Here is a 26,487-nt window from a genome sequence, read left to right on the forward strand (position 1 = left end):
GATAAAGACATTTTATAGTGTGTCAGATCTTACGTATCAAGTTTGCTTCCCAAGCATCCTGTTTTTCAGAAAGCTGCCAGAAGAGGTACTTCACTAAAACAAGAAAGAGAACCAACAAAGAAGAAGACTGAGGTTCTAAGTTAAGAGTCTGGTAAAGAGACCCAGGATGATGAGGTGTGGTCCCGTAATGTCAGCTATGCAGCAGCCCCAGAGAGCAAACAGCTAGAACACAGAAGCACAGGGATATTCCCGAAGGAAGCACGAGAAGCTGCTAACGGTGGTGACTCTTAAAAGTAAAAGTAGGGGGCACCTGGGTGACTCAGTGAGGCATCTTCCTTGCGCTTAGGTAGGTCCTGATCTCAAGGTCTTGGGATGGATCGAGCCCTGAGCGGACTCCCCGCTGAGCCTCTTTCTCTCTCCCTCTGCCCCTCCTCTTACTTGTTCTCTGTCTGTCTCTCTCAAGTAAATAAATAAAATCTTTTTTTTTTTTCTTTAAGTAAAAGTGGGAGGGCAGAAAGGGGATGTTTTCCCTTTATCCCTTTATGATTTCATATAATGTTGGAGTCTTGACTATAGCATCCACTACTTTTCTAACATTTGTCTTAAAAAAGGAAAATATACTCCCTTCAAGTGGAGCATCTCCAATGGACGTGCTTAACCCTTCGGTAATGACAACAGAATTTTTCTTTTGTCCAGAATCTGCAAAAGGAATTTTCCTAGGAAACCTTTAAATCCTCTAGCCAATCTTGCCCAAGAATTTTAGGCTGATAGCTTTCTCACTTTAGGCAGAGTCTGTGAGTTGGGAGAAATGCCTTTTGGGCAGGGAGGACTGAAACCCATTCTGAGAAGCTGCACTCCCTTCTTTATTTTACTTTAGGTTTTCTGTAAATGTAGGGCAAAGGAAAGGTTTCTTTTAGCCTGGTGGACGGCAGCAGCCCTTCCATAAGACTTTTCTCCACTCCAAGACCTTCCTTACCAATAATTAATCTCAGATGGAAGGTTCAGTGCTACAGGCTTCCTCTGTCTTTGACCCAAGAGAACATGTTGTGAATAGTTTGTTTGTTTGCTTGCCAGAGATCTTATCTTGACCCAGAGGAGCTGATAGGATCATAAAGCCAGAATTGATCTTTCCTCCTCAGTATTCTTTCTCTGCAAAATGGGGGCTGTTGATATCTTAGCCTAAGACAAATATGGGATTAATATAGGTCACGGGTAGAGGAAAAAAGAGGTTGCTTGTTTTAATAAGGGCTGTTATTTCTTAGTAATAAAATTGAAATCACTCTGTTGTGCATTCTAATCCCCAAGCTTTCTTTGCTCTTTCTCAATGTATTTGGATTAATCACTCCAGAGCAACCGAGCCAAGTGTCCAAACCACCCACTTTCCTATTCCCAGCAAATAAATTAGAGGGAGGCCAGCTGAAATCTGGGCCAAGAACTTAGATGGCTTGTATGCCTGACTCTTGTTCCATGATCTGGAACTCAAAATAAATCAAAAAGGGAACATTTTCCAGATACCAGCTAATTCACAAAAAACATCTTCAGCCTCTTAATCCTTCACACACGCAAAGCCGATAAACTTGTGAACACTGATGCAAGGGTTTAGAGATTCCTACAGGCACAAAGAGATGCTCGTGTTGCGGTCTACCTGAAGTCCATGTTCAGTCTTGGGCTCTGAAACTTGAGTGAAATCTGAAGGACTTCTTTAGGATCCAGAAGGAAGTAACAGAAACGGCGGATGGTTTGGAACATAGGACCTTTAGAGAAAGGTTTTAGGAGACAGATTTTGAACTCAGCAAATAATATGAAGAAGAAACTTGAGAGTAGCAAAGAAGGCGAGGACAAAAGGAAGGTGGTATTAGTGGCAGAGGAGGCTACTTAGTTCAGATGGTAAGAATTAACTTTCTAACTGCACAAGTTGTTAAACGCGAAGATGAACAGCCAGTGGAATGCTGTAGAGTCCAAGCTCCAAAGACGTGGAGGCTGTATTAATTTCACTTAGTGTACGGACGAGGGTTCTTTATAGAAAGACCTACAGCTACAGATGTTCAATGACACTGTCTCCCAGATACCACAAATCTGGCATCCCAAGCAATCGGCGGAGAAAGGAAACCATTCAGCACAAATTTGGTGCTTCCGCTTGGCCCAGCCACCTTAAGTGTGGCTCATTTATCAGCAGAGCGGCACGTGCCGTGTAGAAGCAAGGCCTGATCCCAGCATCGGGGAACCAGATAAGCAGGGGAGCAATGAGAAACGATAGGCCCAGGGGCTCCCAGAAAAGATCGGTCTTTTTCTGGCCCTCTCCAGGTATGGAAAAATTTGGAAAAGAGAGGGGAAAATATCTGGAGAACGCATCCAGAAATTAACAAAGCTATAGTAATTCTAAGGATGGAGGCCGTTGATAGGGAGAGGAATTATATCATTAGATCCGTCCCAAGAATTGCCTTGTCTTTACAATTTCCCTTTCTATTAAGGAGATATAACATTTTCCTTCGCCAGATAAAGACGGAGTCTCTTCCTTTCATAAAAGAACACCACCAAATTATACTTCAAGTTGCTGGCAAACCCGGGACTAACCTTCAAGCTTTCTGCTCTTGGCCAGTCCCTGTAGTGGAATACAGCCATTCTCCCACCCGTAGGAAAATCGTCTTTCTCGTCTTGGCTTCTGTGTCAACTGCTAACCTTTATCTCCTGTCCTACAGCTGGGATGAAAGCAGCTCCATCAGCAGTGGGCTCAGTGATGCTTCGGACAACCTCAGCTCAGAAGAGTTCAATGCCAGCTCCTCCCTCAACTCCCTCCCGACGACTCCCACCGCCTCTCGCAGGAACTCTACAATAGTGGTACGTGAGTTTACAGACGCCTCAGGGTGAACCGCAGGGCAGGCAGGTGTGCACCTGCACTCGCCCGCTCCGTGGGACCGGTTCCCGTGCGCCTTTGGCCAGGTCCTTTCGGAGCTGGCCCGAAGAAACCTGAGGCTGCCAGGCAGTCACCTGAGACATCAGCTGTTGTTGTAGGAGCTCCAGGATTTAGCACCCCTGCCGACTTGGAGTGATACGCCTAAGAGCTGTTCCAACCAGTGAAGGAAAGGCCCTGGGATACCTGGGGTGTCCTTTTCTCTGGTCCCTAGAGGTATAGGTAGAAACCCTGGGTTGACTTAATACTTGGGAAGGGCCACCCAGCAACCGAAAGAAGTCCCCTCTGCCTCCCATTTTCCATCCTCAAGCGAGCCTCTCACTCTGTGTTGTTCTCTTCTTGTCTTCAGCTCCGCACAGACTCAGAGAAACGCTCCCTGGCGGAAAGCGGGCTGAGCTGGTTTAGTGAATCAGAGGAGAAGGCCCCCAAAAAACTGGAGTACGACAGTGGTAGCCTAAAGATGGAACCCGGGACCTCCAAGTGGCGGAGAGAGCGGCCCGAAAGCTGCGATGATTCATCCAAGGTCGGAGAGCTGAAAAAGCCTGTCAGCCTGGGACACCCCGGTTCCCTGAAGAAGGGCAAGACCCCACCAGTGGCTGTCACGTCCCCCATCACTCACACAGCCCAGAGCGCCCTCAAAGTCGCAGGTGAGCCTGGCAAAGAGGAAGGGACGAGGGCGAGGACCTGTTTCTTGGGTTGTTCCCCATATTGGTCCTGCACCCACGGGATGATGGCAGACATTTACCGGGCCCTTTAAGGCGTACGACCTGGTCTTCACCACGGTCCTGGGAGTTGGGAGATGGGAATTACCACTGCCGCTTCACAACTGTAGAAGTAAAAACGCAGAGGGCTCAAGTGGCGGAGCCAAAATCGCATCATCAGAGGTAGAGGAGGGAGTGGGTTACCTTCAGAGACTCATTTGAGCTGCCTCCAGACACCTCCTCAGACATCTGGCTGGTGCACTTGTCTCCACAAGGTACTTGCTTGACATCCCGGGGGTGGGGGGTGGGGTCTCAAGAAAATAAGAAATCAGAATTGTATTGCTCCCAAAGTTGGCCCCTTGGGCAGCTTCCTACCTCCATCAGCATTTCCCTCCAGCCTCTACTTACCAGCTGGTACGGCCAGACCCTGTGGCGTCCCCTCCTGTTTTTCCTTCCCTGACCAGTTGTTCGATGCTCTTCTTTCTTAATAACCTTCATAACTTGCTTAATACCCTCTGCCATTTTAACCGAAATGGAATATCCTACCCTGAAAAGAGAAAATAACGAAAAGTAAAACAAAACCCCAAGGCCACTGCTCCCGGGGTGTCCTTCCTCCGGCACGGGGTCTCATCAGCCTCCCTAGGACCTGCTCACCCGCGTGCAGGCCTCAAGGCCCCAGAGCGCATTGGTTGTCCTGCGGAGGGAAAGGGAAGGATGTGCCGGGACGCTGCCAAGACATTGGCCAGCCTGGGCTACTCTTAGCTCATTTCCTGCCCTCTTGCAGGCAAACCTGAGGGCAAAGCCACGGACAAGGGTAAACTTGCCGTGAAGACCACCGGGCTCCAGCGCTCGTCCTCCGACGCCGGCCGGGACCGCCTGAGCGACGCTAAGAAGCCCCCGTCGGGCATCGCTCGCCCCTCCACCTCGGGCTCTTTCGGCTACAAGAAGCCTCCTCCGGCCACAGGCACGGCCACCGTCATGCAGACTGGGGGATCGGCCACGCTCAGCAAGATCCAGAAGTCCTCGGGCATCCCCGTCAAGCCCGTGAACGGCCGCAAGACGAGCCTCGATGTGTCCAACGGCGCCGAGCCCGGGTTCCTGGCGCCCGGCGCCCGTTCCAACATCCAGTACCGCAGCCTGCCGCGGCCCGCCAAGTCCAGCGCCATGAGCGTGACCGGAGGGCGGGGCGGGCCACGGCCCGTCAGCAGCAGCATCGACCCCAGCCTCCTCAGCACCAAGCAGGGGGGCCTCACGCCCTCCAGACTCAAGGAGCCTTCCAAGGTGGCCGGCGGCCGCCCCGCTCCAGCCCCTGTCAACCAGACAGACCGGGAGAAGGAGAAGGCCAAAGCCAAGGCGGTGGCCTTGGATGCAGACAGCATCTCCCTGAAGAGCATTGGCTCCCCCGAGAGCACCCCCAAGAACCAGCCCAGCCACCCTCCGGCCCCCAAGCTGGCGGAGCTGCCACCGACCCCTCTCAGGTACCAGACGGGGCAGCCCCTTCCTGCCTGTCCCCGCTCCCGCACACCAGGCGGTCCACAGGCCTAGCTAGACGGGGCCGCCGCTGGTGCCTCTTCCATCCCCCCCCCCCGCCCCCGGGGTGCCGGGCCTCCTCCCTCTGTCACAGCTCCCCTCCCTCTCCCCTTCCGGGGCCACCCTTCACCTGTCTTCAGCTCTGCCCTACGTTTTTGCCGTGTTTGCTGACACGCGGGTGTATCTGTCTGTACTTAAACCCGCCTGCCTGTGCCGCCCCCTCATCAGGACTTGAAGGGACCCCAACCTGATGGCAGGTTGCCTTCCAGCACATTCTACAAGGTGCGGGATGTGCCTCTGTGCTTAAGTAGCCAGACCCGGGGGACCTAGACGGGGCGTCCTCTGAGGTCCCACCTGCCTCTCGCTTCTGGGACTCCGTGATTCTAAATACTCGATGTCCACTCCCCTCAGGGCCACGGCTAAGAGCTTCGTCAAGCCGCCCTCGCTGGCCAACCTAGACAAGGTCAACTCCAACAGTCTGGATCTGCCGTCATCGACTGACGCCCACGCCTCCAAGGTCCCAGACCTGCATCCTCCGAGCTCCGCAAGCGGGAGCCCTCTCCCTTCTTGCTTCACCCCTAGCCCCGCACCCATTCTCAATATTAACTCAGCCAGCTTCTCCCAGGGCCTGGAGCTAATGAGTGGTTTCAGTGTCCCCAAAGAGACCCGCATGTACCCCAAACTCTCAGGCCTGCACAGGAGCATGGAGTCCCTCCAGATGCCAATGAGCCTGCCCAGTGCCTTCCCCAGCAGTACTCCGGTCCCTGCCCCACCCGCCCCCACTGTTGCACCCCCAGAGGAAGAGGCGGAAGAGCTGACCTGGAGCGGAAGCCCCAGAACCGGACAGCTGGACAGGTGGGTGCACAGACACACGGCGGCGCCTGGCTCTGTCCCTGGGCCTCTGGCTCCTCTCGCCACCACTAACACACCCCGGGTTGCACTGGCGCTTGGGACCTTGAACGTTTTCTCACACCCATTAAGTAATTTCACTTGCCTTACGACAGCTCTGGGAGACAAGTAGGGATTTTAAGTCCATGTGTTTGTTAAGTTGTGATTGTCATCATGTGATGACACTGGGGGCGCGGAGCACGGTCCTAGGTGACGGTCCGGGTCCTCGTCGTGATGAGTCTGACCTTCATCCAGAGCTTCTGCTCGTTAGGCAGACAGCTTTCCACGATACCTCGCCTCCATACGACCCTGCACACAGCCGAGCACGTCCTGATCCCCAATCAGAGAACATTGAGCCCCTCCAGTGAACCTCTCAAGCTGTAAGCCCAGAGGCAGCCGCAGCTCTCTCCCTATATTGTTTGTAGAGACCAAGGGGCTCACGGTTTGGTGTCTTGTGTTACGCACTGCGTCCCGCAAAGCTTAGGGTCCCCATGTCTGGTTTCTAAGATGGACTCACATCCTTGTCTCTCTCGCTCTCTCTTTTTATTCCTGCACAGCACTCCACGGGATCGGAACACTCTTCCCAAGAAAGGGCTCAGGTAACCCTAAAATGCGTCTGTCCTTCCCCGGGACTCCTGGTCTGTCCTGGGCCCCAGGCATGAATTCAGTGCCCCTTTTGGCTGCGTTACGTGCCTAGACCCCCAGGCACCCTCCCCAAGCTTATAGGATGCGGGAGTCCACTTCAGAGCCAGCGTTCCTTTTTGGGGACAGGGGAGAAACACGTTGGTGCGTGGGAATCCTACCCCGCCCCGTCCCACAGCCTGTGCCATCCCAGTCCTAAGCATCCTGTGTGTCCCTCTCCGTCACAGTCAGAGGGAGAACAGGCCGCCTGTGGAGTCACACAGATGGGCACGAGCAGGGCACCCCAGTCCTCTGCCAGCCCTGCGGCACTGATGTCCCCGGTTAGGGGAAGGAGCCCACACGTGGGGCCGCAGAGCTCTCTACCTGGAGCTTCGGGGTGGAGGCTCTCAGATGCTCCCTCCCTCATTTCAGTCCCCACCTCAGGACATCCCATGCGCTACTTGCTGGTCCTTCGGGACCCTCTTGGTGGCCGGGGGGGAAGGTGTCCAGGCGGAACGTCCCTCGCCCCCTCTTGGGCTGTTTTGTCCTCCCCTCCTCTTCCTCATCCTGCCTCCGAAGCTCCCCACCGGCCTGAGCTGTGGTTCCACCTGGCAGTGACCCAGACTGAGGTCTCCCGTGCCCTGCAGGTACCAGCTGCAGTCCCAGGAGGACACCAAGGAGAGGCGACACTCGCACACCATCGGCGGGCTGCCCGAGTCCGACGACCAGTCGGAGCTGCCGTCGCCCCCGGCTCTCTCCATGTCCTTGAGCGCAAAGGGCCAGCTCACCAACATAGGTCAGTGTTCTGGGTCGCTCGCTGCGGCACGGGCTGCAGGGGGGCTCACCCTGCTGCATGAGGCCAGGCAGCTGGACTCTACGCTCCATCTCCATTCGACCCCCGCCACACCGGCTCGCTTCCATGATGACTCCGTTTACCCGTCCAAAATCAGACTGGGGGCAGAGTGCTCCAGGATGATCCTAAACCGAAAGGCCGCTCCCCGGGCCCACGTTGTAGGGTCCTCGTAGCCTCGGGGAGTCTGAATGAGGGCGCAGGAAAGCCATAAACCAAGGCCCGGAGGACCAGACTCGAGCAGGGACAGGGACAGGGACAGGCAGTGGTTGCCAGAAAGGAGCCGCCAGGCCCGGGGCAGCAATACTGAGCTGCTGGGCTGGGGGACGGGAAGGAGGGAACAGCTGCTGACGTAAGCCAGGGGATCTGCCTCCAGAGCCCGCAGAGCCTGGGCCATCGCCGCCCCGGGGGCAGCACCTCTGAAGACGCGGCCGGGCCACCCCCTTCCTGAAGCCCGAGGGGACAGAAAGGCGGACCAGGGAAGCCCGAGGAGACTGCGGACTCCGAGGCAGGGACAGGAGCCTTGTAGCCCCGCACGGGAGCGACCCAGCCCTGCGTGGGGGAAGCAGGCGCCGCGAACAGGCCGTGGGGGCCCCTGCAGGGCCGAGCTGGGGACAGGCTGGCGGTTTGCTGTTGTCTTTCTAGATCCACCTCCTCGTCCAGCCGAGGAAAGGAGAGCAGTAAGGGCCGACAAAGACCCGTAACAGACTGGGGGGCAGATGGGGAGGATTCGAGGAGAAACTGGGCTCATTTTGCCTAGAGAAGGGCAGGGAGTGATTCTTCAGGAAAGGTCATCCGGTGGCGGGAGGGCCGCCAGGTGGAGGATGGGGCTAGCATGTTCTCCGTCTGCACCGAGGGCCAGACGACAGGAAATGCACGGATGCTGCAGGATGCGGGGCTGGGCTCCACCAGGACCGCCTCACGTCCTCGCAGGGGCCGAGGGAGGTGTACGGTCCTCTTGTGCACGGTCCCCACGGAGGGACTAATATCCACCCGCCTGTGTGGAGGCACAACGATAGGCCGGGGAGCTGCATGTGGGTGCAGACCTGGAAGGCTGTCGCCCCAGTGAGGGGCAGGGACAGCAGGTGCTTCAGGCCCGCAGGGATCCCGCAGAGCCCAGCTTCCAGGCGGATTCCAGGAGCCTCACCTGGCACCCTGGCCTGCTCCGTCCGTCCGTCCGACCTTCCGGCCAGGGGCCCGCCGGCCAGGGAGGGATAGGTTTCTTGCCGCGTCAGCACCGACCAGTGGCCGAGAAGGACACTGCTTGCGGGGAGGGTCCCTGCCCCCTCCGGTGCCGCCGAGCCCGCCCGTCATCCGGCCCCCTTCTCTAGCTGCCTCCTTGTCATCGTTCAGATCGATCCAGTCTTGGTCTGAACTCTTAGTACTCCCGGGCTGCCAGTTGTATTTTACGGAGCCACAACATCCCATTTCATCGGCACATTCAAGTGATGGGACAGTCGCGGGAAAGCTGCCAGGCCCCCAGCCTTCAAAAGCGACAGTCCCCGGGCAGGCAGGGCTGAGGGAAAGTCTTTAAAATAGGAAACGCTGTTCCACCTTTACTCCCGACAGCAGGGTCCTTCTCCACTAGGGCTCGACCTCCCCGGGAGAGACCCCACTCCTCCACCAGCTGCCTGCACACTCCCACCGCCCCCTCCCGCCCCTCCCTCTCCCACCCCCTCACCATTTGCTCCCGTGCTCCTGGTGCTCCGTTCCCCAAGGGACCCAGAGAGCTGATGACCCTGCCTCTTCTCCTGCCCTCCCCCTCCCTCTCCTGTCCCCTTCCCCTCTGTCCTTCCAGTGAGTCCCACTGCGGCCACCACGCCAAGAATCACCCGCTCCAACAGCATCCCCACCCACGAGGCGGCCTTCGAGCTGTACAGCGGCTCCCAAATGGGGAGCACCCTGTCCCTGGCCGAGAGACCCAAGGGGATGATTCGGTCAGGATCCTTCCGAGACCCCACGGACGACGGTGAGACTTCATGCCAGCGCGGTTCACGCTCATTCCAGCTCTGCTGGGTCCCCTCACCCACCGCCACCTCCACTGCCGCCACTACCACCACCACCACACACACGTATATGCTTCACAGAACATCGAGTCGGGGCCATTTCAGTTCGTTCTTCCCATCCCTTTGAAGGGTCTGGGGGCCCAGGAACCTCTGGGTGGCTCTGGGTGGCACTGTCTGGCGCTGGGGCTTTGGGACGGAGCACCTGCCATTGGGGCCGGGGGCGGGGCGTGGAGCATGGAAGGGTTCCATGGTTCCCCTCGGAGTGCTCCGGAAGCCGCAGCCCCTCCCCTCCGCGCCCCAGCAGCAGTCTCTCTTCCCCGCAGTCTCTCCGCAAACGTGGAAAGAGCCAGGGACATGGAGGGGGGGGCTCTTAAATCCTGGGAAGGAACTAGGCATCTCATTCCTCTTTCGAGAACGTGCCAAAGGTCAGCTTCAGGGAGGGCCCTGTGCTTGTCTGTGGTGACGCGGGTGTGCGTGGCCAGGGCCTGGAGGACGCAGGCTCTACCGGGACAGCAGGCTTCCCACTGTGGCTTTTGGCGGGGGGGGGGGCCCGCTCGGCCTCAGCAGCGGCATCCTTGCAAGGGCACGGTGCTTCTGTCAGTAGGGCTAGTGAGTCAGTGGGGCCAGGACCTGACACCTCAGCCCACGTGCCATCTGCGTGACCCCCAGGGCCGGGGAGAGGATGGGATTGCGGGACCTGCTCTGAGCAGCTCTGATGAGAAACTCCCCTTGCCCCGCAGCCTCAGCACTTCTGCCTGGGAAGCTCAGAGGACGCCTGCCCCCCGACCCCTTGCATCCCTCCCCCTGAACCCTCATGCCCCGCGGAGCAGGGCCACCTGAGCCAGGGCCCGCCAGCCCCGGGCTGCCCAAGAGTGCAGACTGCAGGAGGAGGCTAGCTCTGCTCAGGGCCTCGCCTCCTCCAGGTCGCCGGCCTGCCCGGGGCTGTCGTGATGCCCGTTGGGGCCCGCCGCCGTGTCCCTCCTGTTTGCTCCGAATGGCCTCCAGAGTCAGAGTCCAAACTCCTGCCCCAGGGCTCTGCCCAGGAAGCCCCCGTCCCTGGAGCCCCTGCTAACTGTGCGCTCTATTTCTCTTCCAGTCCACGGCTCTGTGCTGTCCCTGGCGTCCAGTGCCTCCTCCACGTACTCCTCAGTAAGAGCGTTATTCTCTTCCCCTCCGCCCCCTCGCCGCTCCGGCCCTGCTCCCTGGAGCCCGTGGTGGTCGGGAGCGGGGTGGGTGGGTGGGTGGGGGCCGCTAACTGCTCACTGTGCCTTGCTGGGTCGGGTTGGGGGCCGGGGAGGCGCCTAGAACCTGGAGCACGCGGTTGACCACGTCAGCTCTCAGCGGCCTTTCTGGCCTCACCAGCGGTTCCTGAGCCAACGCTGGTGCCTTTTGCTCCCCTCCTTTGAAAACTCGACAATGCCCTGGCGACAGCCCGTTCTGTGCCAGGGTTAAGTGGGGGGCGTCCGTGGCAAGGCGGGCCGGGTAGGTGTAGGTTGATAGGAGTCCCGCATCCTAGCATGGACGGAAGTCGCCAGGTGTCCCCGCGGGGAACGGGGCACGCGCGCCCTTGGCCGTGGGGTGTAACTCGGTTCTTCCATCTGTCCTTCCCCTGGTTCTCTTTACTCCTTCGCGTGAGCGGCGGTAGGGATTAGTCTTCAGATCAACTGGAGTTTCACCTCCCAGCCATCTTGGCAATGACCCGGTTGGCTGGAGCCCGAGCTCCAGAGCCACCTTTTATTTGAGGCCGAAGATAGGGGCTCAGCCCGTCTCGGGAGGGCCGGGCCGGGCCGGGAAGTGGTCTCGGCCCCCGAGTCCCACTTCTGCAGGTTCTCCGCCCCGCCCCGGGCCCGGCTTCTTCACCTCCGTAGTAACTACCCCCTTCTCTCTCTTTCTCTCCTTCTGTGCTCCTTCTTCAGGCTGAGGAGAGGATGCAGTCTGAGGTAGGGTGCAAAGCCTTTGTCTCTGCTTGTTAACACCGCTGAGCCCCGTTCCGCTCCCAGATCTCCTCCTCTTCCTCCTCCTGCTGCTGCTGCTGCTGCCGCCACCATTAAGTTTGTATTTCTCTTCCTTTCACAGCAAATCCGGAAGCTTCGTAGGGAACTGGAGTCGTCCCAGGAAAAAGTGGCCACCCTGACGTCTCAACTTTCTGCCAACGTGAGTGCCGCGAAGGAGGGGGGGACCCAGGCAGTTACAGTGGCCATAAGTCACCTAAGTTCAGCCAGAGGAGGAGAATTCCCTGCAGGGATCCCCCGGGCTTAGCGTCCAAGGGAGCAGGTCCCACTCACAGCTGTGCGACATGGACCCGGGCCTGGCCCGCTCTTTCCCTGAGTCCCAATTCTTACAGAGAACTGTTTCTGCCCCAACCCTGATTAACGGGTGTAGACGAGTTCGTGCCTGGCCGTCTTTGAACTCCCCAGAGAGGGGGTGGTTCTGCATGGCCGTGGACACAAGTGGCCACGTGTTGGCGAACCCTTGGAACTCTCTGCTGCTGCCCCGGGACATGCTCATGACGTCGTTTGTGCCGCACACCTGGGCAGGCCCAGGACCGGCTAGTGGCATTCTGTGTGGCAGGCGTGACCCGCTGGGAAGCGCACCGCCCCCCAGTCCAGCTGCGTCCTCACTGCCAACGGCCTTCTGTTAGCAGGCTCCCTGGGCGGGGGCAGGAATGACCTGAGCTTCAGGTTGGGAGCCAGAACTCTTCGTCCCCGCCCTCGACCTGCCCTCAGTCCGTCCCGCTGGACTGGCTCTCCTGTAGGCCTTGGTTCTTCTACCCCGTGACACGGCGGGAGATGAGGCCGCCTCCTCTCGCTGGGCTTCAGTAGTGTCTCCCCTGTGGCCAAGTTGCAAACAGAGAACATAAGACCCATTTTCCCCCAACGCTGTAAACAACAGCTGAGCCGGAATTGCAGGAGCCTTCCAAGTGTTCGCACAAAAGTAACCATGTCTGCAATTTCCGCAGGAGTTTCTGGGTTGTTGTTGTTGTTTTTTTCCCCTCTCTTGTCCCTTCCTCTCTGGGGAACTCAGCTGTCAGGCCTGGGGTCTTCCCTTGGGATCGAGGAGACCACTTCTCCCCCCAGGTGTTGCAGCTTTCCATTCTATTTCAACCGCTTCCCTCATCACGCTGGTTATTTTCTTATATTGCTCTTTCCCCAAACCCCCCACTCCTACGTGGTACGCTTACCGGTTTGTTTGAAGCCCATGTCATGCACCGTCTTCCGCTCTTGGGAAGTCCTAAGTCCTAAGTTGAAGCCCATGTCATGCACCGTCTTCCGCTCTTGGGAAGTCCTAAGACTTATAATGTCAGCAAGAGCCCCATGGCTTCCCTCCCTCGTGCCCCACCCACCACGGCTGGTGACCCGGGTCACGTCCTGCACACCCCGGGATCACATCTGGGAGACGCTGCGGGGAGAGGCGCCGGGAGGAGAGGACATCGGTGTGTCTGATTCATTTACAGCATCCGTCAGCCACCGTGCTGTCAAGGCTGCGGGAGAGCCAAGAAAATGAATGTAGAGGGTGGTTTTTCTTCCAACAGGAAGTGTCCTGGCCAAGAGAGAACACCCAGACATGACGGGCTCTCAATTTTAGAGGCAGATTCCTGCTGAGGGTCGGAGCCCTGCCCTCAAGCAGAGACATGGTACCAGAGCTCTCCAGGATCCCCTGGTCCTTGACAGCGCTTTTGTCGTGTTCCATGGCGCTTCCCAGCTGCCCATGCCGCGGGCACACCCTAGACAGGGAGGGCCCAGAAGCCCTCCACCTCTGCCAAGTGCCAGCCTCGCCCTGGCACCGTGGCTCAGCCCTGAAGTCTTATAGGCACCCTGGTGAGGCTGAGGGTCAGGGAGGGCTCAGAGGAAGGAGAGGGTGTGTAGGAGACGGGAAGAAAGCCCCTCCAGAGCGAAGGGGGCCCCCATGAGAAGAGGCCAAGACAGCACACGAGAAGCCAGCCGTCGTTGGGGTTCCTCACGAGATGTCCGGGGACCCCATGCAGTGTGTTTACGGACCTGGGCAGGGATGTAGAAAAGTGAACGAGACACAGCCCAAGGCCAAGAAAACAGGAGTTCCCTGTACAGCGGGTGGAAGCCAACAGCTCGGGGTCATGGCCATGACACAGGTCTGCCAAGGACCGCCCAGGCCTTGTAGCCTCATAGCACCGGTGCCTGCAAGAGGCTGCCCGCCCAGACCCAAACGCATCCCGCCAGCGACTGTCAAATGCAAGGAGCCTGGGTCATGTTTCAAGGGCAGGCGGTGAAAGCTAGACCCGGCCGGGAGGAGAGAAGCCCTGGTCCACGGGAAGCAGGCACAGCTGCCACAGACCCCATCCCAGAGCTCTGGGCCGAGGGTCTGCCCGAAGCCTGCCCGCACTCCTTGCTGTGGGGTCACGGACGTGCTCAGACGCCCTCCAGCCATGGTGGATCCTCCATCCCTCCATCCCTCCATCCCCGGGTTCCCTCGGGCTTTCCCATACGTGTTGCCACCCCGGAACAGCTGGAGGGCTGTCCTTGCTGCCCCGGGGCCTCAGCGCCACCCTCCGCCCTCCACCGCCGGCCTCCTCCTCGTGAAGCACACCTGACACCTAGTGGCCACGCGGCCTACTGCTGTCCCGCCCTGCGGAGGCCGCCTGCAGACCCCGGGGCTAGAAGCAGGACAGACTGGACGACAGAGGGCACCTGGGAGCAGAGGTGGACAGAAGCGCCGAGCAGTTTCTACTGGGAGGTGATCTGGATCCATGGGGCCAGCCCGCCAGCAGTGGAGGAGTTCAGTCGAGACCATTGCAAAGCCCTGGAGGTTACAGGCCTCCTGAAGAGCAGAGGGACAGTCCCACCTCTTGTGGTGACAGGTACTAGATCCCCAGTGTCCCAGGGCCTCCGAAGCCTGCCCTGCCCTGATGCTGTCTCTGCCACCTCATCGCTCCGGAAGCTCGTCCCCACCAGAACCTGTCTTCAGGCCGAACATCAAGGGGTTCGATTCCACCTGTCTGCTCAGGGAAATCAGTATTCAGAAATCGCCAGGAGGGTTGTTGGCATCGGTCGCTGCTAAGACACAGAGAGTCAGTCCCAACTACCCCCCCCCCACAGTCTCTGTTCCCTGCCCAGGCCTCAGGTGACTTAGGGACCTCCGTCTGTGTTTATTTCAGGCTAACCTCGTGGCGGCCTTCGAGCAGAGCCTGGTGAATATGACCTCCCGCCTGCGACACCTGGCAGAGACCGCGGAGGAGAAGGTGAGGAGCCGGGAGCTGGGGCACACGGGCCAGGCTAGCGTCCTCCCCTCAGAATTCCCCGCCTTCTCTAGCAAACCCGGTGGAATTCCAGCGCCCACTGCCTGGCTAATCCCAGCTAATGACACCAGTGTCATTCTCTCTTAGGACACGGAGCTGCTGGATTTACGGGAAACCATAGACTTTCTGAAGAAAAAGAACTCTGAAGCACAGGCCGTCATTCAGGGAGCCCTTAATGCCTCAGAAACCACACCCAAAGGTAGGACGTCCAACCACAGGTTGGAGGAGGACAGGAAGGGGGTTACTGGAGACTTTGGTCTGTGCCTACGATGTGCCAGGTCCCATATCAAATTTTTAGAAGGTGAGGGCCCCCTGATGCCCTTCAGTGTGATGCTCCGGACTCATCAGTGCCAGGGCCATGACCCTACCGCCCCTGGGGATGAGGGAGAGGAGAGCACACCCATCATCCCCGGGGGTCCTCCCCTGAACCTTGAGGGCGGAGCCCAAGAGCTGTCAAAGGCCATGGTTAAAATAGCATTTCATTCTTAAAAAAGTCTAAAGGTCTTCTTCTTAACCATTTGATCCGGGAGTCCTACTCCTTACTCAAAGAAGGCTGACAGCAGCTTTATCCGCGACTGCCAAACCGTGGAGGCAACCGAGATGCCCTTCAGGTAGGCAGATGGATGAATGCGCTGGGCTGTAGCCAGTCAATGAGACGTTATTCAGCATTTGGAAGAAATGAGCTAGCACGCTATGAAGAGATCCTGAGCAGTCTCCCTTGCACGTCACTAAGTGGAAAAAGCAATGAGAAAAGGCTACATGTCGCACGATTCTAACTATATGGCATTCTGGCAAAGACGAAGGAGGAGACTGTGAAGGGTGGGGGGTGGTGAACACGCAGAGCACAGAGGGTGTGAGGGCAGCACAATACTCTGTGTGATGCTAGAATGGAAAGTGCCTGTCACTATACATTAGTTCAGAGCCTTAGACTGTCTGTAACACCACGAGCGAACCCTGGTGTCCGCCGTGGACTCTGGCTGATGATGACGTGTCGGCACAGATTCATCAGTTGTAACAGATGCGCCCCTCCGGTGGGGGATGCTGAGAGTGGGGTGCCTGTCGGGGGCCACACGGGGCTGTGGGAAGCCTCCATACCTTCCTTTCAATTTTTGCTGTGAACCCAAAACTGCTCTACAAAATAAAGTCTAAAAAATTAGCACTTTACATTTTTACACACACACACACACACACACACACACACGTTCTTATTTGATCCTCATGTCAGTTCTCCAGGGGGGTGCAATCTGCTCTTCAAATGAGGCAAAGAGGGATGCCCAGGGGGCTCAGCGGTTGGGCATCTGCCTTCAGCTCAGGTTGTAACCCGGGGTCCCGGGATCGAGTCCCGCGTCAGGCTCCCCGCAGGGAGCCTGCTTCTCCCTCTGCCTGTGTCTCTGCCTCTCTCTCTGTCTCATGAATAAATAAATAAAATATTTTTTAAAAAAATGAGGCAAAGATCACGGAGCCTAAGTGAGGCTCAAATGATAAGTCAGCCTTGGCATTTAACAACCACCCAAGCTTTGCCTGACAAAGTCAAGATGCGTAGTGGTCTGATGCCCCTAAACCCTGCAACCTCTGACTCCAGGCAGCCTTCCAGGGTAGTGGGGTGGTCCCCTAACTTGTCTGTAGTCTGTCCGCCTTTTTATCCCACTAGCAGAGATCCCCAACTTCCATCATGTTCTCCGGCCCCTTACTCTGGCTGCTTACCTGCCTCCCTCTGAACCTAGACTTTGCCTCCTCCTTAACCAAGAAAATGAACATTTTCAAATAGGAACTCCATTGACTTCTTCATTCCATCAATTTATATTCATCTGATCCTTTATGTTTCTCCCGTTTTGTTGGAAGGGGCTGTCCTTTCTGGCCAAGAGGGTTCCCTTTCGTCATGCTTTGGGATGCTCCCTCTAGCACTGATACCCAACTCGTCTGCACATGCACACACACAGACACACACTTTTCTGCATCTTTGACCTCTTATTCTGCATTTGCTCCTTTCCTTCTGCTTGTAATGCTCCTAAAGTCTCTTTTATCTTTAAGGAAGGCAAAGGATGTGATGTATCCACTATCTCCTTTCTACTAGATAGATTTCCTTCTTTCCTTCATCACCCTACCTTCCAGTTCTCTTTCCCACCTAACCCCACTATAATTTGCTCACATTACTATCACCCTAAGACTGCTTTCACTGAAATCACCAGGGACACCCATTTTCCCAAAATTTAATAATTTTATTATTTTTTAAAGATTTTATTTACTTTTTCATGAGAGACACAGAGGCAGAGACAGGAGAAGCTGGCTCCATGCAAGGAGCTCAATATGGGACTTGAGCCCGGGACTCTGAAGCCAAAGGCAGACGCTAAACCACTGAGCCACCCAGGCTTCCCCCCCCCCTTTTTTTTTTCTGAATTTAATAATTTTTAGTACTTAGTTTACTTGACTTATGTGAAATAGACATAATCCCTAACCAGAAGTCTGTTGTATCAAATCAGATCTATGTGAACATTCACCATAGAGCCAGGCATGTAGTAGGTGCTCAAAAAAACCTTCTTCTACACACACACACACACACACACACACCTGCGCCACACACACATACACAGGCAGTATCTCAAGATTTCCAATATTTGGTCCTGTTAAGGTCTCCTTCCTTCATTAAGTTCTCCCCATGGCTTCTGAGTCATCATTCCCATCTTGGCCTTGTACTACCTCGTAAGGGGAGGGGCAGCAGGACAAGGAGAGAGAGAATCTTAAACAGGTTCTCTTTTTTAAAAAAAATATCTTATTTATATATTCATGAGAGAGACAGAGAGAGGCAGAGACACAGGCAGAGGGAGAAGCAGGCTCCATGCAGGGAGCCTGATGTGGGACTCCATCCCAGGCCCTGGGCTAAAGGCAGACGCTCAACCGCTGAGCCACCCAGGCGTCCCTTAAACAGGTTCTGTGCTCAGCCCAGAGCCCCACACGGGGCTTAGTTCCAAAGCCCTGAGATCATGACCTGAGCCAAAATCAAGAGTCAGACGCTTAACAGACTGAGCCACCCAGGTGCCCAGCCACAGCCGTTTTTTAATGACTCTACACACTTTCTTTAGTGTTCACATCCATCCTGTGGCTTCTATAACCTCTTCTTTTTTCATTTTGAACTTTCAGAGATGTAATTTGCATGCCATAAAATTCACCTTTATAAAGTGTGTAATTCGGTAGTTTTTAGCATCTTTACTGCCATTACCATTATCTAATTCCAGAACATTTTCCCCACCCACAAAGAAATCTCCTATCCATAGCAATCATTTTCTGTTCCCTCCTCAGTCCTCAGCATCCACTGATCTATTATTTTCTGACGCTATGGATTTACCTGTTGTGGACATTTCATAGAAATGGAATCATACAATACATGCTCTTTTGTAATTGGCTTTTTCATTTAGCATAATGTTTTCAAGAATCATCCATGTTATATCCTATATCAGTACCTCATTCCTTTCATGGCTGAATAATCTTCCATTGTGTGGACATACCACGTTTTTAATCTTTTCATCAGTCCATGGACATTTGATTGTTCTCACATTTTTTTTCTGTCATGAAGAATGCTGCTATGAATATTCAAGTACAAGCTTTTGTGTGAACATACGTTTTCAGCTCTCTGGGGTATATACCTAAGAGTGGAATTGCTGGGGCACATGGTAGCTTTATGTTAACTTTTTGGGGAAATGCCACATTGGTTTTCAAAATTGCTACACCATTTTACATTCCTTCCAGCAGTGCATGAGGATTCCAATTTCTCAAATCCTTGCCAACACTTGCTACTGCCTTTCTTTTTGTTAGAGCCATCCTAGTAGATGTGAAGTGGTGTCTTGTGATTTTGATCTGAATTTCCTTGATGGCTAAGGATATACTGAGTATTCTTTTAGTGTGTTTATTGATCATTTGTGTATCTATGGAGAAATGTCTATTTAAATCTAGGCCTATTTTTTAATCAAATTCAATTATTTGTCTTTTTTACTGTTGACTCATAAGGGTTTTTAATATATTCTGGATGTTAGACCCTTATAAGGTATGATTTACAAATACTCTCTCCCATTCTGTGGATTGTTTTCACTTTCCTGATAGTGTCCTTTGAAGAACAAAAACTTTTATCTTGATGAAGTATATTTTATCTAGTTTTTTTTCTTTTTTTTATACTTTAGATATTACATATAAAAACCCTATTGTCTAATCCAAAGTCATGAAGATTTACTCTGATGTTGTCTTCTAAAGTTTTCTAGTTTTAGCTCTTCCATTTAGTTCTTTGGCCCATTTTGAGTTAATTTTCATATATGGTGTGAGGTAGGGATCCAACTTCGTTCTGTTGTAAAATGACTTTCCAGTTGTCCTAGCACCATTTGTTATAAAGACTATTTTTCCCCATTGAATGATCTTGGCACCCTTGTAGGAAATCACTTAACCATAAACATAAGTTTATTTTTAGACTGTCAGTTTATCCCATTCTTTATTTGTGAGTCCTTAACCATTACCACCCTGCTTGATTACTATAACTTTGTAGTAAGCTTTAAAATCAGGAAGTCTTAGTCTTCCAACTTTGTTCTTTTTTTTTTAAAGATTTTTTTTAATTTTTATTTATTTATGATAGTCACACACACAGAGAGAGAGAGAGAGAGAGAGAGACAGGCAGAGGGAGAAGCAGGCTCCATGCACCGGGAGCCCGACGTGGGATTCGATCCCGGGTCTCCAGGATCGCCCCCTGGGCCAAAGGCAGGCGCTAAACCGCTGCACCACCCAGGGATCCCCCAACTTTGTTCTTTTTTAAGACAGTTTTGTCCACCCTGTGCCCTTTATATTTCCATGTGAATTCTATAATCAGATTGATTATTTGTCAGTCTCTGCAGATAAGCAGGCTGGGATTTTGAGAAGGATTGTGTTAACTCTGTATATGGACTTGGAAAATATCACCATCTTAACAATAGATCTTCCATGAACATGGCATGCCTTTCCATTTATTTAAATACTCCTTCATTTTTTTCAGTGGCATTTTGCTGTTTTCAGTATATAAGTCTTTTGTTAAATTTGTTTTTGATACTATTGTAAATAGAACTGTTTTACCAATTTCCTTTTCAGATTATTCATGACTAGTATAGAAATACAATAGATTTTTTTTATATATTTGTCTTGTATCCAACAAACTTTGCTGAGTTTATTAGCTCAAGTAAGTTTTACAACCTCCTCTTAATATGTATCTCTGTCCTCTCAACCTGTATCCCCATCCTGAATTTTGTACCTCTATTTCCAAACACTTTTGGACATTCCCACTTAGATCATCTGATAGGTGGTGTCTCTAACTCAACATGTCCAGCATTAAAAGACATTCTCTCTACTTTCCTTACAAATAGACAAACCAACACTTTCTCATCTGTAGTTTTACCCATTTCAGTTTTTTTTCTTTTTTTTATTATTCATGAGAGACACAGAGAGAGAGAGAGAGGCAGAGACACAGGCAGAGGGAGAAATAGGCTCCATGCAGGAGTTCGATGTGGGACTCGATCCCGGGACCCCAGGATCACGCCCTGGAGGAAGGCAGGTGCTAAACCACTGAGCCACCCAGGTGTCCCAGATTAACTCATTTTTAAATTAAACTTATTTTTATCATAAAAGCAATACATGTTCTAGAGGGAAAATGTGAGCTAGGGGTTGTTAGGAAGTCATGTCCCATTGGCCAAATCTGGCTCACCACCTGTTTTGTTTTTTGGTTTTTAAGATTTATTTATTTAATTCAGAAGAGAGAGAGAGAGAAGTGGAAGGGGCAGAGAGAGAGAGAGGAGAACCTGAAGCAGACTCTGCGCTAAGTGCAGAGCCGGATGCAGGACTCAATCTCGTGACTCTAAGATCATGACCTGAGCTGAAATCAAGAGTTGGAAGCTTAACTAGACTGAGCCATCCAGGTGCCCTCACCACCTGTGGGTTGTTGTTTTATTTTGTTTTTTAATATTGTTTTACTTATTTATTCATGAGAGACACACAGAGAGGCAGAGGCACAGGCAGAGGGAGATGCAGGCTCCCTCCGGGGAGCATGATGCCGGACTCGCTCACAACCTAAGCCAAAGGCAGATGCTCAACCACTGAGCCACCCAGATGCCCATCACCTGTTTTTTAAATAAAATTTTACTAGAACACAGCTACACTCAATTTTTACATATTGTCTCTGCTGCTTTAATGCAGCAACAGCATTGCTAATGAGGTATAACAGACCGTATGGCTGCAAAGCCTGAAATATTTACTCTCTGGCCCTTTACAGTAAAAGTCTGTCAGCCCCTGATGTAAACTGAACAAAAGGGTATGTGGTAAAATATAAAATCCCCCTCCCGGGATCCCTGGGTGGCGCAGCGGTTTGGCGCCTGCCTTTGGCCCAGGGCATGATCCTGGAGACCCGGGATCGAATCCCACATCGGGCTCCCGGTGCATGGAGCCTGCTTCTCCCTCTGCCTGTGTCTCTGCGCCTCTCTCTCTCTGTGACTATCATAAATAAATAAAAATTAAAAAAATAATAAAATAAAATAAAATCCCCCTCCCTGAACCCCCCCTTCCACATCTCACTCCCCAGAGGTAACTACTATTAATAGTTCTTGTGACTCTTTCTAGAAATAATTTTCTGCATAAACCAACAAATAAATATGGATAGATGTATCCATTTTTATACAAATGGAAATTTCTTTACGTCAAGTCAGCATGTTCTCTTGAGAATTTTCCACAGCCCTAGAATAAGTGGAGGTACTCCATACTATCATAAACGTGGTTGGGTAATCATTGAAAAGGGTTTTCCGTGTGCTTCGTGAGCTTTGGTAGATCCTAGGATCCTGTTTCCCCAGTAGTATGAAAGGAAGATTAGAGTTTAAAGAGGCACTCACGGTCACGGAGACAGTGAGAAAATAACCAGCAACTACCCACATCTTCGCTGAACAGCTCTTATTTCTAGAAGGACAACTGCACATCGCCACCTGACCAGTCCCCCACCTCTACTCTGGTTTCCCTCCACTGCTTTCTCCGTGGTAACGTAGGAAGTGCTATGGAAAAAACGAATCTTAGGACCTTGTCCTGTAGTTAGAGAAGGTGCTAACATCGGAGGACGCTGTCCGCGGGGTGCACGCAACCTGTCTGTATTGTTCTTTGTACGTGAGTCTGCAATTATTTCAAAATAATAAGGTCTTAAAAATCTGATTGTATTTGGGGCGCCTGGGGGGCTCAGTCAGTTAAGCATCGAACTCTTGATTTCGGCTCAGGTCGTGATCTCGGCGTCCAGGGATCGAGTTCTGCGTTGGACTCCATGCTCCGGGGGGACCTGCCTGAGGATTTGCTCTCTCCCCCTCTGCCCCTCCAGTCACTGCATGCTCTCCTCTCACTTTTGCTCCCTCTCTAAAAAATATGTCTGGTTATATTCTGCTTTTGCTCCAGGATCTCTGCTGCCCTTGCTCATTCCCTATGGCACAAAGGCAGATTTCCTTTAAAAGACATTCAGGGCTCTCCCGGTCTGACCTGAGCTTAACCTCCACCCTCTCCCCTCGCCGTGCTCCTTGGGCTGCTTCCCTTCCAGTCTGCCTGAGGTTCCCCAAAGCAAAGCCAGAGCCCTGCATGGGGCCTTTGCATGTGCTTTCTCTTCAGCCCTATGTGGGTTTTCCAGTGTTCCCATCTGAAGAACTTCTGTTCTCTCAAGACTGAACCATCTCCTCCTTGGTTAACTTTTTCCCTCCCTGTGGTGGAAAAGTAGATCATGTTTTGTGCCATTCTAAACCTCCTTGGAGTGGAGAAGATTTTCTACCTGCCAGATGAGACAACTAAAGCTCATTGAGGTTAAATGCAGGACACATGGCTAGTTACACTTGGCCTTGGAGCACCAGGCAGCGGAAGAGTATTGCCGGGGAAAATCATGAAAATGGTAGGCTGAGGGGCACCTTGCTGGCTCATTCGTAGAGTGTCCAGCTCTGGATCTCGGGGTGGTGAGTTCAAGCCCCATGCTGGGGGTAGAGTTTACTTTAAAAAAATGATAGGTTGATGTCTTCCATCAAAGACAGCTTTCCTTAAGCCTTTCTCACACCTATTCAGGCAGAGTTCACTAGTTTGTGTATTTATCCTACTGGACTGGAAGCTTCTTGAGAACAGGGATCATTCATTTTTTACCATTAGCATTTTTTTTTGTTATGGAAACACAATTGGCACTCAATAAATATTTGTTGATAGAATGACCCCAAAAATGAATAATGTGGACATAGGAGTTACTGGTGCCCTTCTCTTACACCTTCTGCAGCTGCACTTGCCATAAGTCTCATGTCTTCTTTAAATCTCCCCTGTGTGTCTTCTTCCCACTTGTACGTGGTCCCTAGAACTCCGGATCAAGAGACAGAACTCCTCGGATAGCATCTCGAGCCTCAACAGCATCACCAGCCATTCCAGCATTGGCAGCAGCAAGGATGCTGATGCAAAAAAGAAGAAAAAAAAGAGCTGGGTAGGTCGAAGTTTTGGGGGTGGGAACCATGTAGAGCCATGGTGGGTCATTTCCACCTCAGCATAGGGATCGGCTCCTTCCAGAATTAACCAAGATATGGTTCCTTGGGGCTGATAGGAAGCCCCAGGCTTCTGCTCAGAGCAAGGTCCGCTAAACTCCCTGTTCTCCCCCTCACGCCCCACTTGCACCAAGGCTGTCCCTGCAACCCTGTATCCACACCCACTTTCCCTGGGCTCTCCACACCTTTGGGTAGGTCAAATGTGTTTGGCAACAGAAGGAAATATCCAGAAGGGAACCTCCTATCAAGCCCTTTGCCTATCCCACCCCCATTCCCTTCTATACTATGGAGAGAAGATTTTCTGAACAAAGCCATTCATTCTAGATGCTCCTGCAGGTCATTTCTTCAATTTTTTTGGAGAGGTATTGGTGGAATTTTCCATATTACTTCCAAAGGAACCTCTATATTCCTGTTGACTAGCCCAGACATAGTCCCCCACCCCTCCAAACCCCCTAGCTGGCTCCTGGTAGCCCTAGACTGAATTTGGATGCCCTTTCTGAAATTCCGTAGGCAGATCTAAAACACCTTTTGCTCCTCCGCTGCCTGTGGTAAGGAAAGGATCCCCAGATGGAGACTTCTCGCTCCTCTGTCCCCTGTTCAGTAGGACTGGCCCCCAAATCTTTGTATAGCACAGATGGGTCCCAGCTGTGTGAAATGAGTGATTAAGTGTTGCTTCTTTTTTTTTCCCTTCAAAATGCTGACTTCAAATCCCTATTTTTTTCCAGGTCTATGAGGTAAGAGACCCAGTTCCTCTCTCCTTGTTTTCTCTTTCCTTTTGCCATCCCTTCCCCATTTCCAGAGCAACTCCTTCCCCGTAAAGAAAGAGCGACCACTCATAAAACTAACCGTAACAACCACCCCGGAGTTCCTAACTCACTCCACTGCATGGTCCATCCACGGCTGCCCCATATGAGGACAGAGGAGTGGTCTGGTTGGGGGCCAAATGGGAAATTTAAACAAAATCCTGATCTATTCCCTCCTGTCTTCCCCTTGTTACAAAATCAGCCTGTTATAAAAGCAGTCAATTTGAGTTCCTCCTACCCAGGAAACAAGTTTTCTAATTTTTTGTTGTTGTTGTTCCTTCAAACCCTAGAAGCCCAAAATGGAAGAGAATCATTAGATGAACATTATTTCGACTGCAGTTTCAAGAGGCCAGTTCAGTTTGGGTCTCACCTGAGGATTTAGCTCTACAGGGAGATAAACCAGAGATAGGAGAGGATATGATCCAGTCCAGGGCACTTGAAACCACCCAAAAACCTGAAGCCCTGAAACCTGAGTATCCATGGAGTTTCCAAAGACCTTTCAGGGATTCACATAGTCTCACAAGCAGAAAGTGAACCCAGATTTTCCATATTTTCCATTACGAACCAGACATCTGAGCTCCACTAACCTAGCCCAATATTGTGCCAGGTGTTAGAAAGGATGGGGAAAGGTGGAGAGTGTAATCTGAACCACCCAGGGGCCTGCAGAATTGCTGGGGAAACCAAAAACCAAGAGTGTACATATGGTATTGGGAACAATCCAGCGGTGGGTGCTGAAATGCTGACTTCCGCCAAGGAGTGCTAGAGGCGCTCATGGATGAAACTAATTACAGAAGAGCAGGGAAACCCCACAGAGGAGGAAAAAGCTAAACCGAGATGGGACTATGATAGGAGAGCGTGTTGAGATGCTTTCTACGTGGACCTGCCTGGTCGAAGGAGGAAACCAGTGTAGCCAGGGCACTGAGTAGGGCGGGGTGCCGATATGAAGGGCCTAAAATGCCGGGAGACTTACTTAAACTTGACTCTTCAGGTTGGCATTTCCCAGAGTGTGTTGTGCGCTAGTCCGTGGCAGTGCTCCTTCACACAGTGACGCCATATCCCATCTGAGAAGCCCTCCAGTGCATATCCGCATAGGGACGTCCTGAGATGTGCCTGAGTAGAGTCTGTTTCGTTTTGCTCGGTCCATGAACTTGGGGAATCCCTCCCCACGTAACACCAGGGATCATCTGCCAGCGGTTGTGCTGTGGGAACCCCGAATGACACAGAGAACAGTCCTGTCTCTCTCTCAGGGTCTTTGTGATCTTACAGGACATGTGCTTCAGGCCGATTGTGGTCACAAGATCTCTTTCCGTGCACACACACACTCATGCACATGCACACGCGCTCACGTACACACACTCACTCCCTTTCTGTGTCTCTGTCATATACACACAGCTTCCCATGAGGCAGCAATGTAGAGACCATTGGGTTGAAAATGAGGAAGGCTGAGTTCCAGCCCCAGGCCTTCCTTCAATTCCACAATCTCAAGCAAGTCCACTTTCCACCCTGGGTTCCTTGTCTCTACAGAGAACCGAGCTCTATGGGATTCTCAAGCCTTGACTCCTCCGCAGTAACCTCTCCCCTGCACGCATACTCTAGCTACCTGCACACATGCTCTCTCTCTCATATCCCCATCACAGCCAGATTGGGCCTCCTTTACGTCCTACATAGTAGACACCCCAACACGCCCTCAGCTCTGCTCCTTCACCTAACAGCCTTCCTGTGTTATAGAAGAGACATTTTGAAAGAGTATCCTCAAATTTTCCTTTCTTTTGTCTCACTGTCCCAGAGATCTGGTTTGCTTTTGTCCCCTACAGCCTTCGACCCCTCCTTTACTCTCTGTCTCTTGCTGCCATTCCATATCTGTGACCCTGTGTGTGTGTGCATGCTATATGGATGCATGTGAACGGGTGGGACAGGCCCTGGTTCGCATCTCTAGCTCACTGCCCTAAACCCCCAAGCTCATCAACACCTAAGGTCAAACAAGCTGTGGTCGGATTATGGTATCCCAAGTATTCTGAGGAAATGCTAGGAAACATTCCTTACTCTAGGACACTTGAGTGGGAATAGATAGCAGAAAGCACTTGTATCTGATTGTTTTAACCATTCTGGGATGTGCTGGGCCCAAGAGACACTAAAAGAAAGTTGATGCTACTCCCTATAATCAATTTCCACAGAATCGTACTGCCAGTTTCTGGTGAATAGGTAGATAGGTAAATGGATTCTGATCTGATGAGTCATGGCGCGGTGGATCCTAGACCCAAAGTGAGTGAGGCTCTAGACTGAGCAGTAATTGGTCTGCTGGAGAAGGTGGGTTGGATCATTGAGAGCTTGGCCACCATGTGACCTCGGGGGCTTCTGTGCGTTCCCCTCA

The 26,487-nt window shown here is 52.7% G+C and overlaps 1 protein-coding gene across 8 annotated transcripts in view; it reads left to right on the forward strand.

The window, feature by feature from the left end:
* The window catches only part of NAV1 (neuron navigator 1), a 242,916-nt gene that overhangs the window by 199,136 nt on the left and 17,293 nt on the right, over positions 1–26,487 (forward strand). For 5 of the 8 annotated variants that reach the window (XM_077902448.1, XM_077902454.1, XM_077902449.1 and 2 more), the window contains 13 exons: positions 2,700–2,838; positions 3,261–3,558; positions 4,397–5,090; positions 5,554–5,997; positions 6,588–6,629; positions 7,299–7,447; positions 9,300–9,470; positions 10,604–10,656; positions 11,424–11,447; positions 11,584–11,661; positions 14,639–14,722; positions 14,867–14,978; positions 23,134–23,255. In XM_077902448.1, coding sequence (XP_077758574.1) covers positions 2,700–2,838; positions 3,261–3,558; positions 4,397–5,090; positions 5,554–5,997; positions 6,588–6,629; positions 7,299–7,447; positions 9,300–9,470; positions 10,604–10,656; positions 11,424–11,447; positions 11,584–11,661; positions 14,639–14,722; positions 14,867–14,978; positions 23,134–23,255 — 2,410 coding nt within the window. The remainder of the gene's footprint in view (positions 1–2,699; positions 2,839–3,260; positions 3,559–4,396; positions 5,091–5,553; positions 5,998–6,587; positions 6,630–7,298; positions 7,448–9,299; positions 9,471–10,603; positions 10,657–11,423; positions 11,448–11,583; positions 11,662–14,638; positions 14,723–14,866; positions 14,979–23,133; positions 23,256–26,487) is intronic. The other 3 variants (XM_077902451.1, XM_077902452.1, XM_077902453.1) reach the window with 3 other exon arrangements.

This window comes from Canis aureus, chromosome 6 (genome assembly GCF_053574225.1).
Source record: "Canis aureus isolate CA01 chromosome 6, VMU_Caureus_v.1.0, whole genome shotgun sequence".
Lineage (NCBI taxonomy): Eukaryota > Metazoa > Chordata > Mammalia > Carnivora > Canidae > Canis > Canis aureus.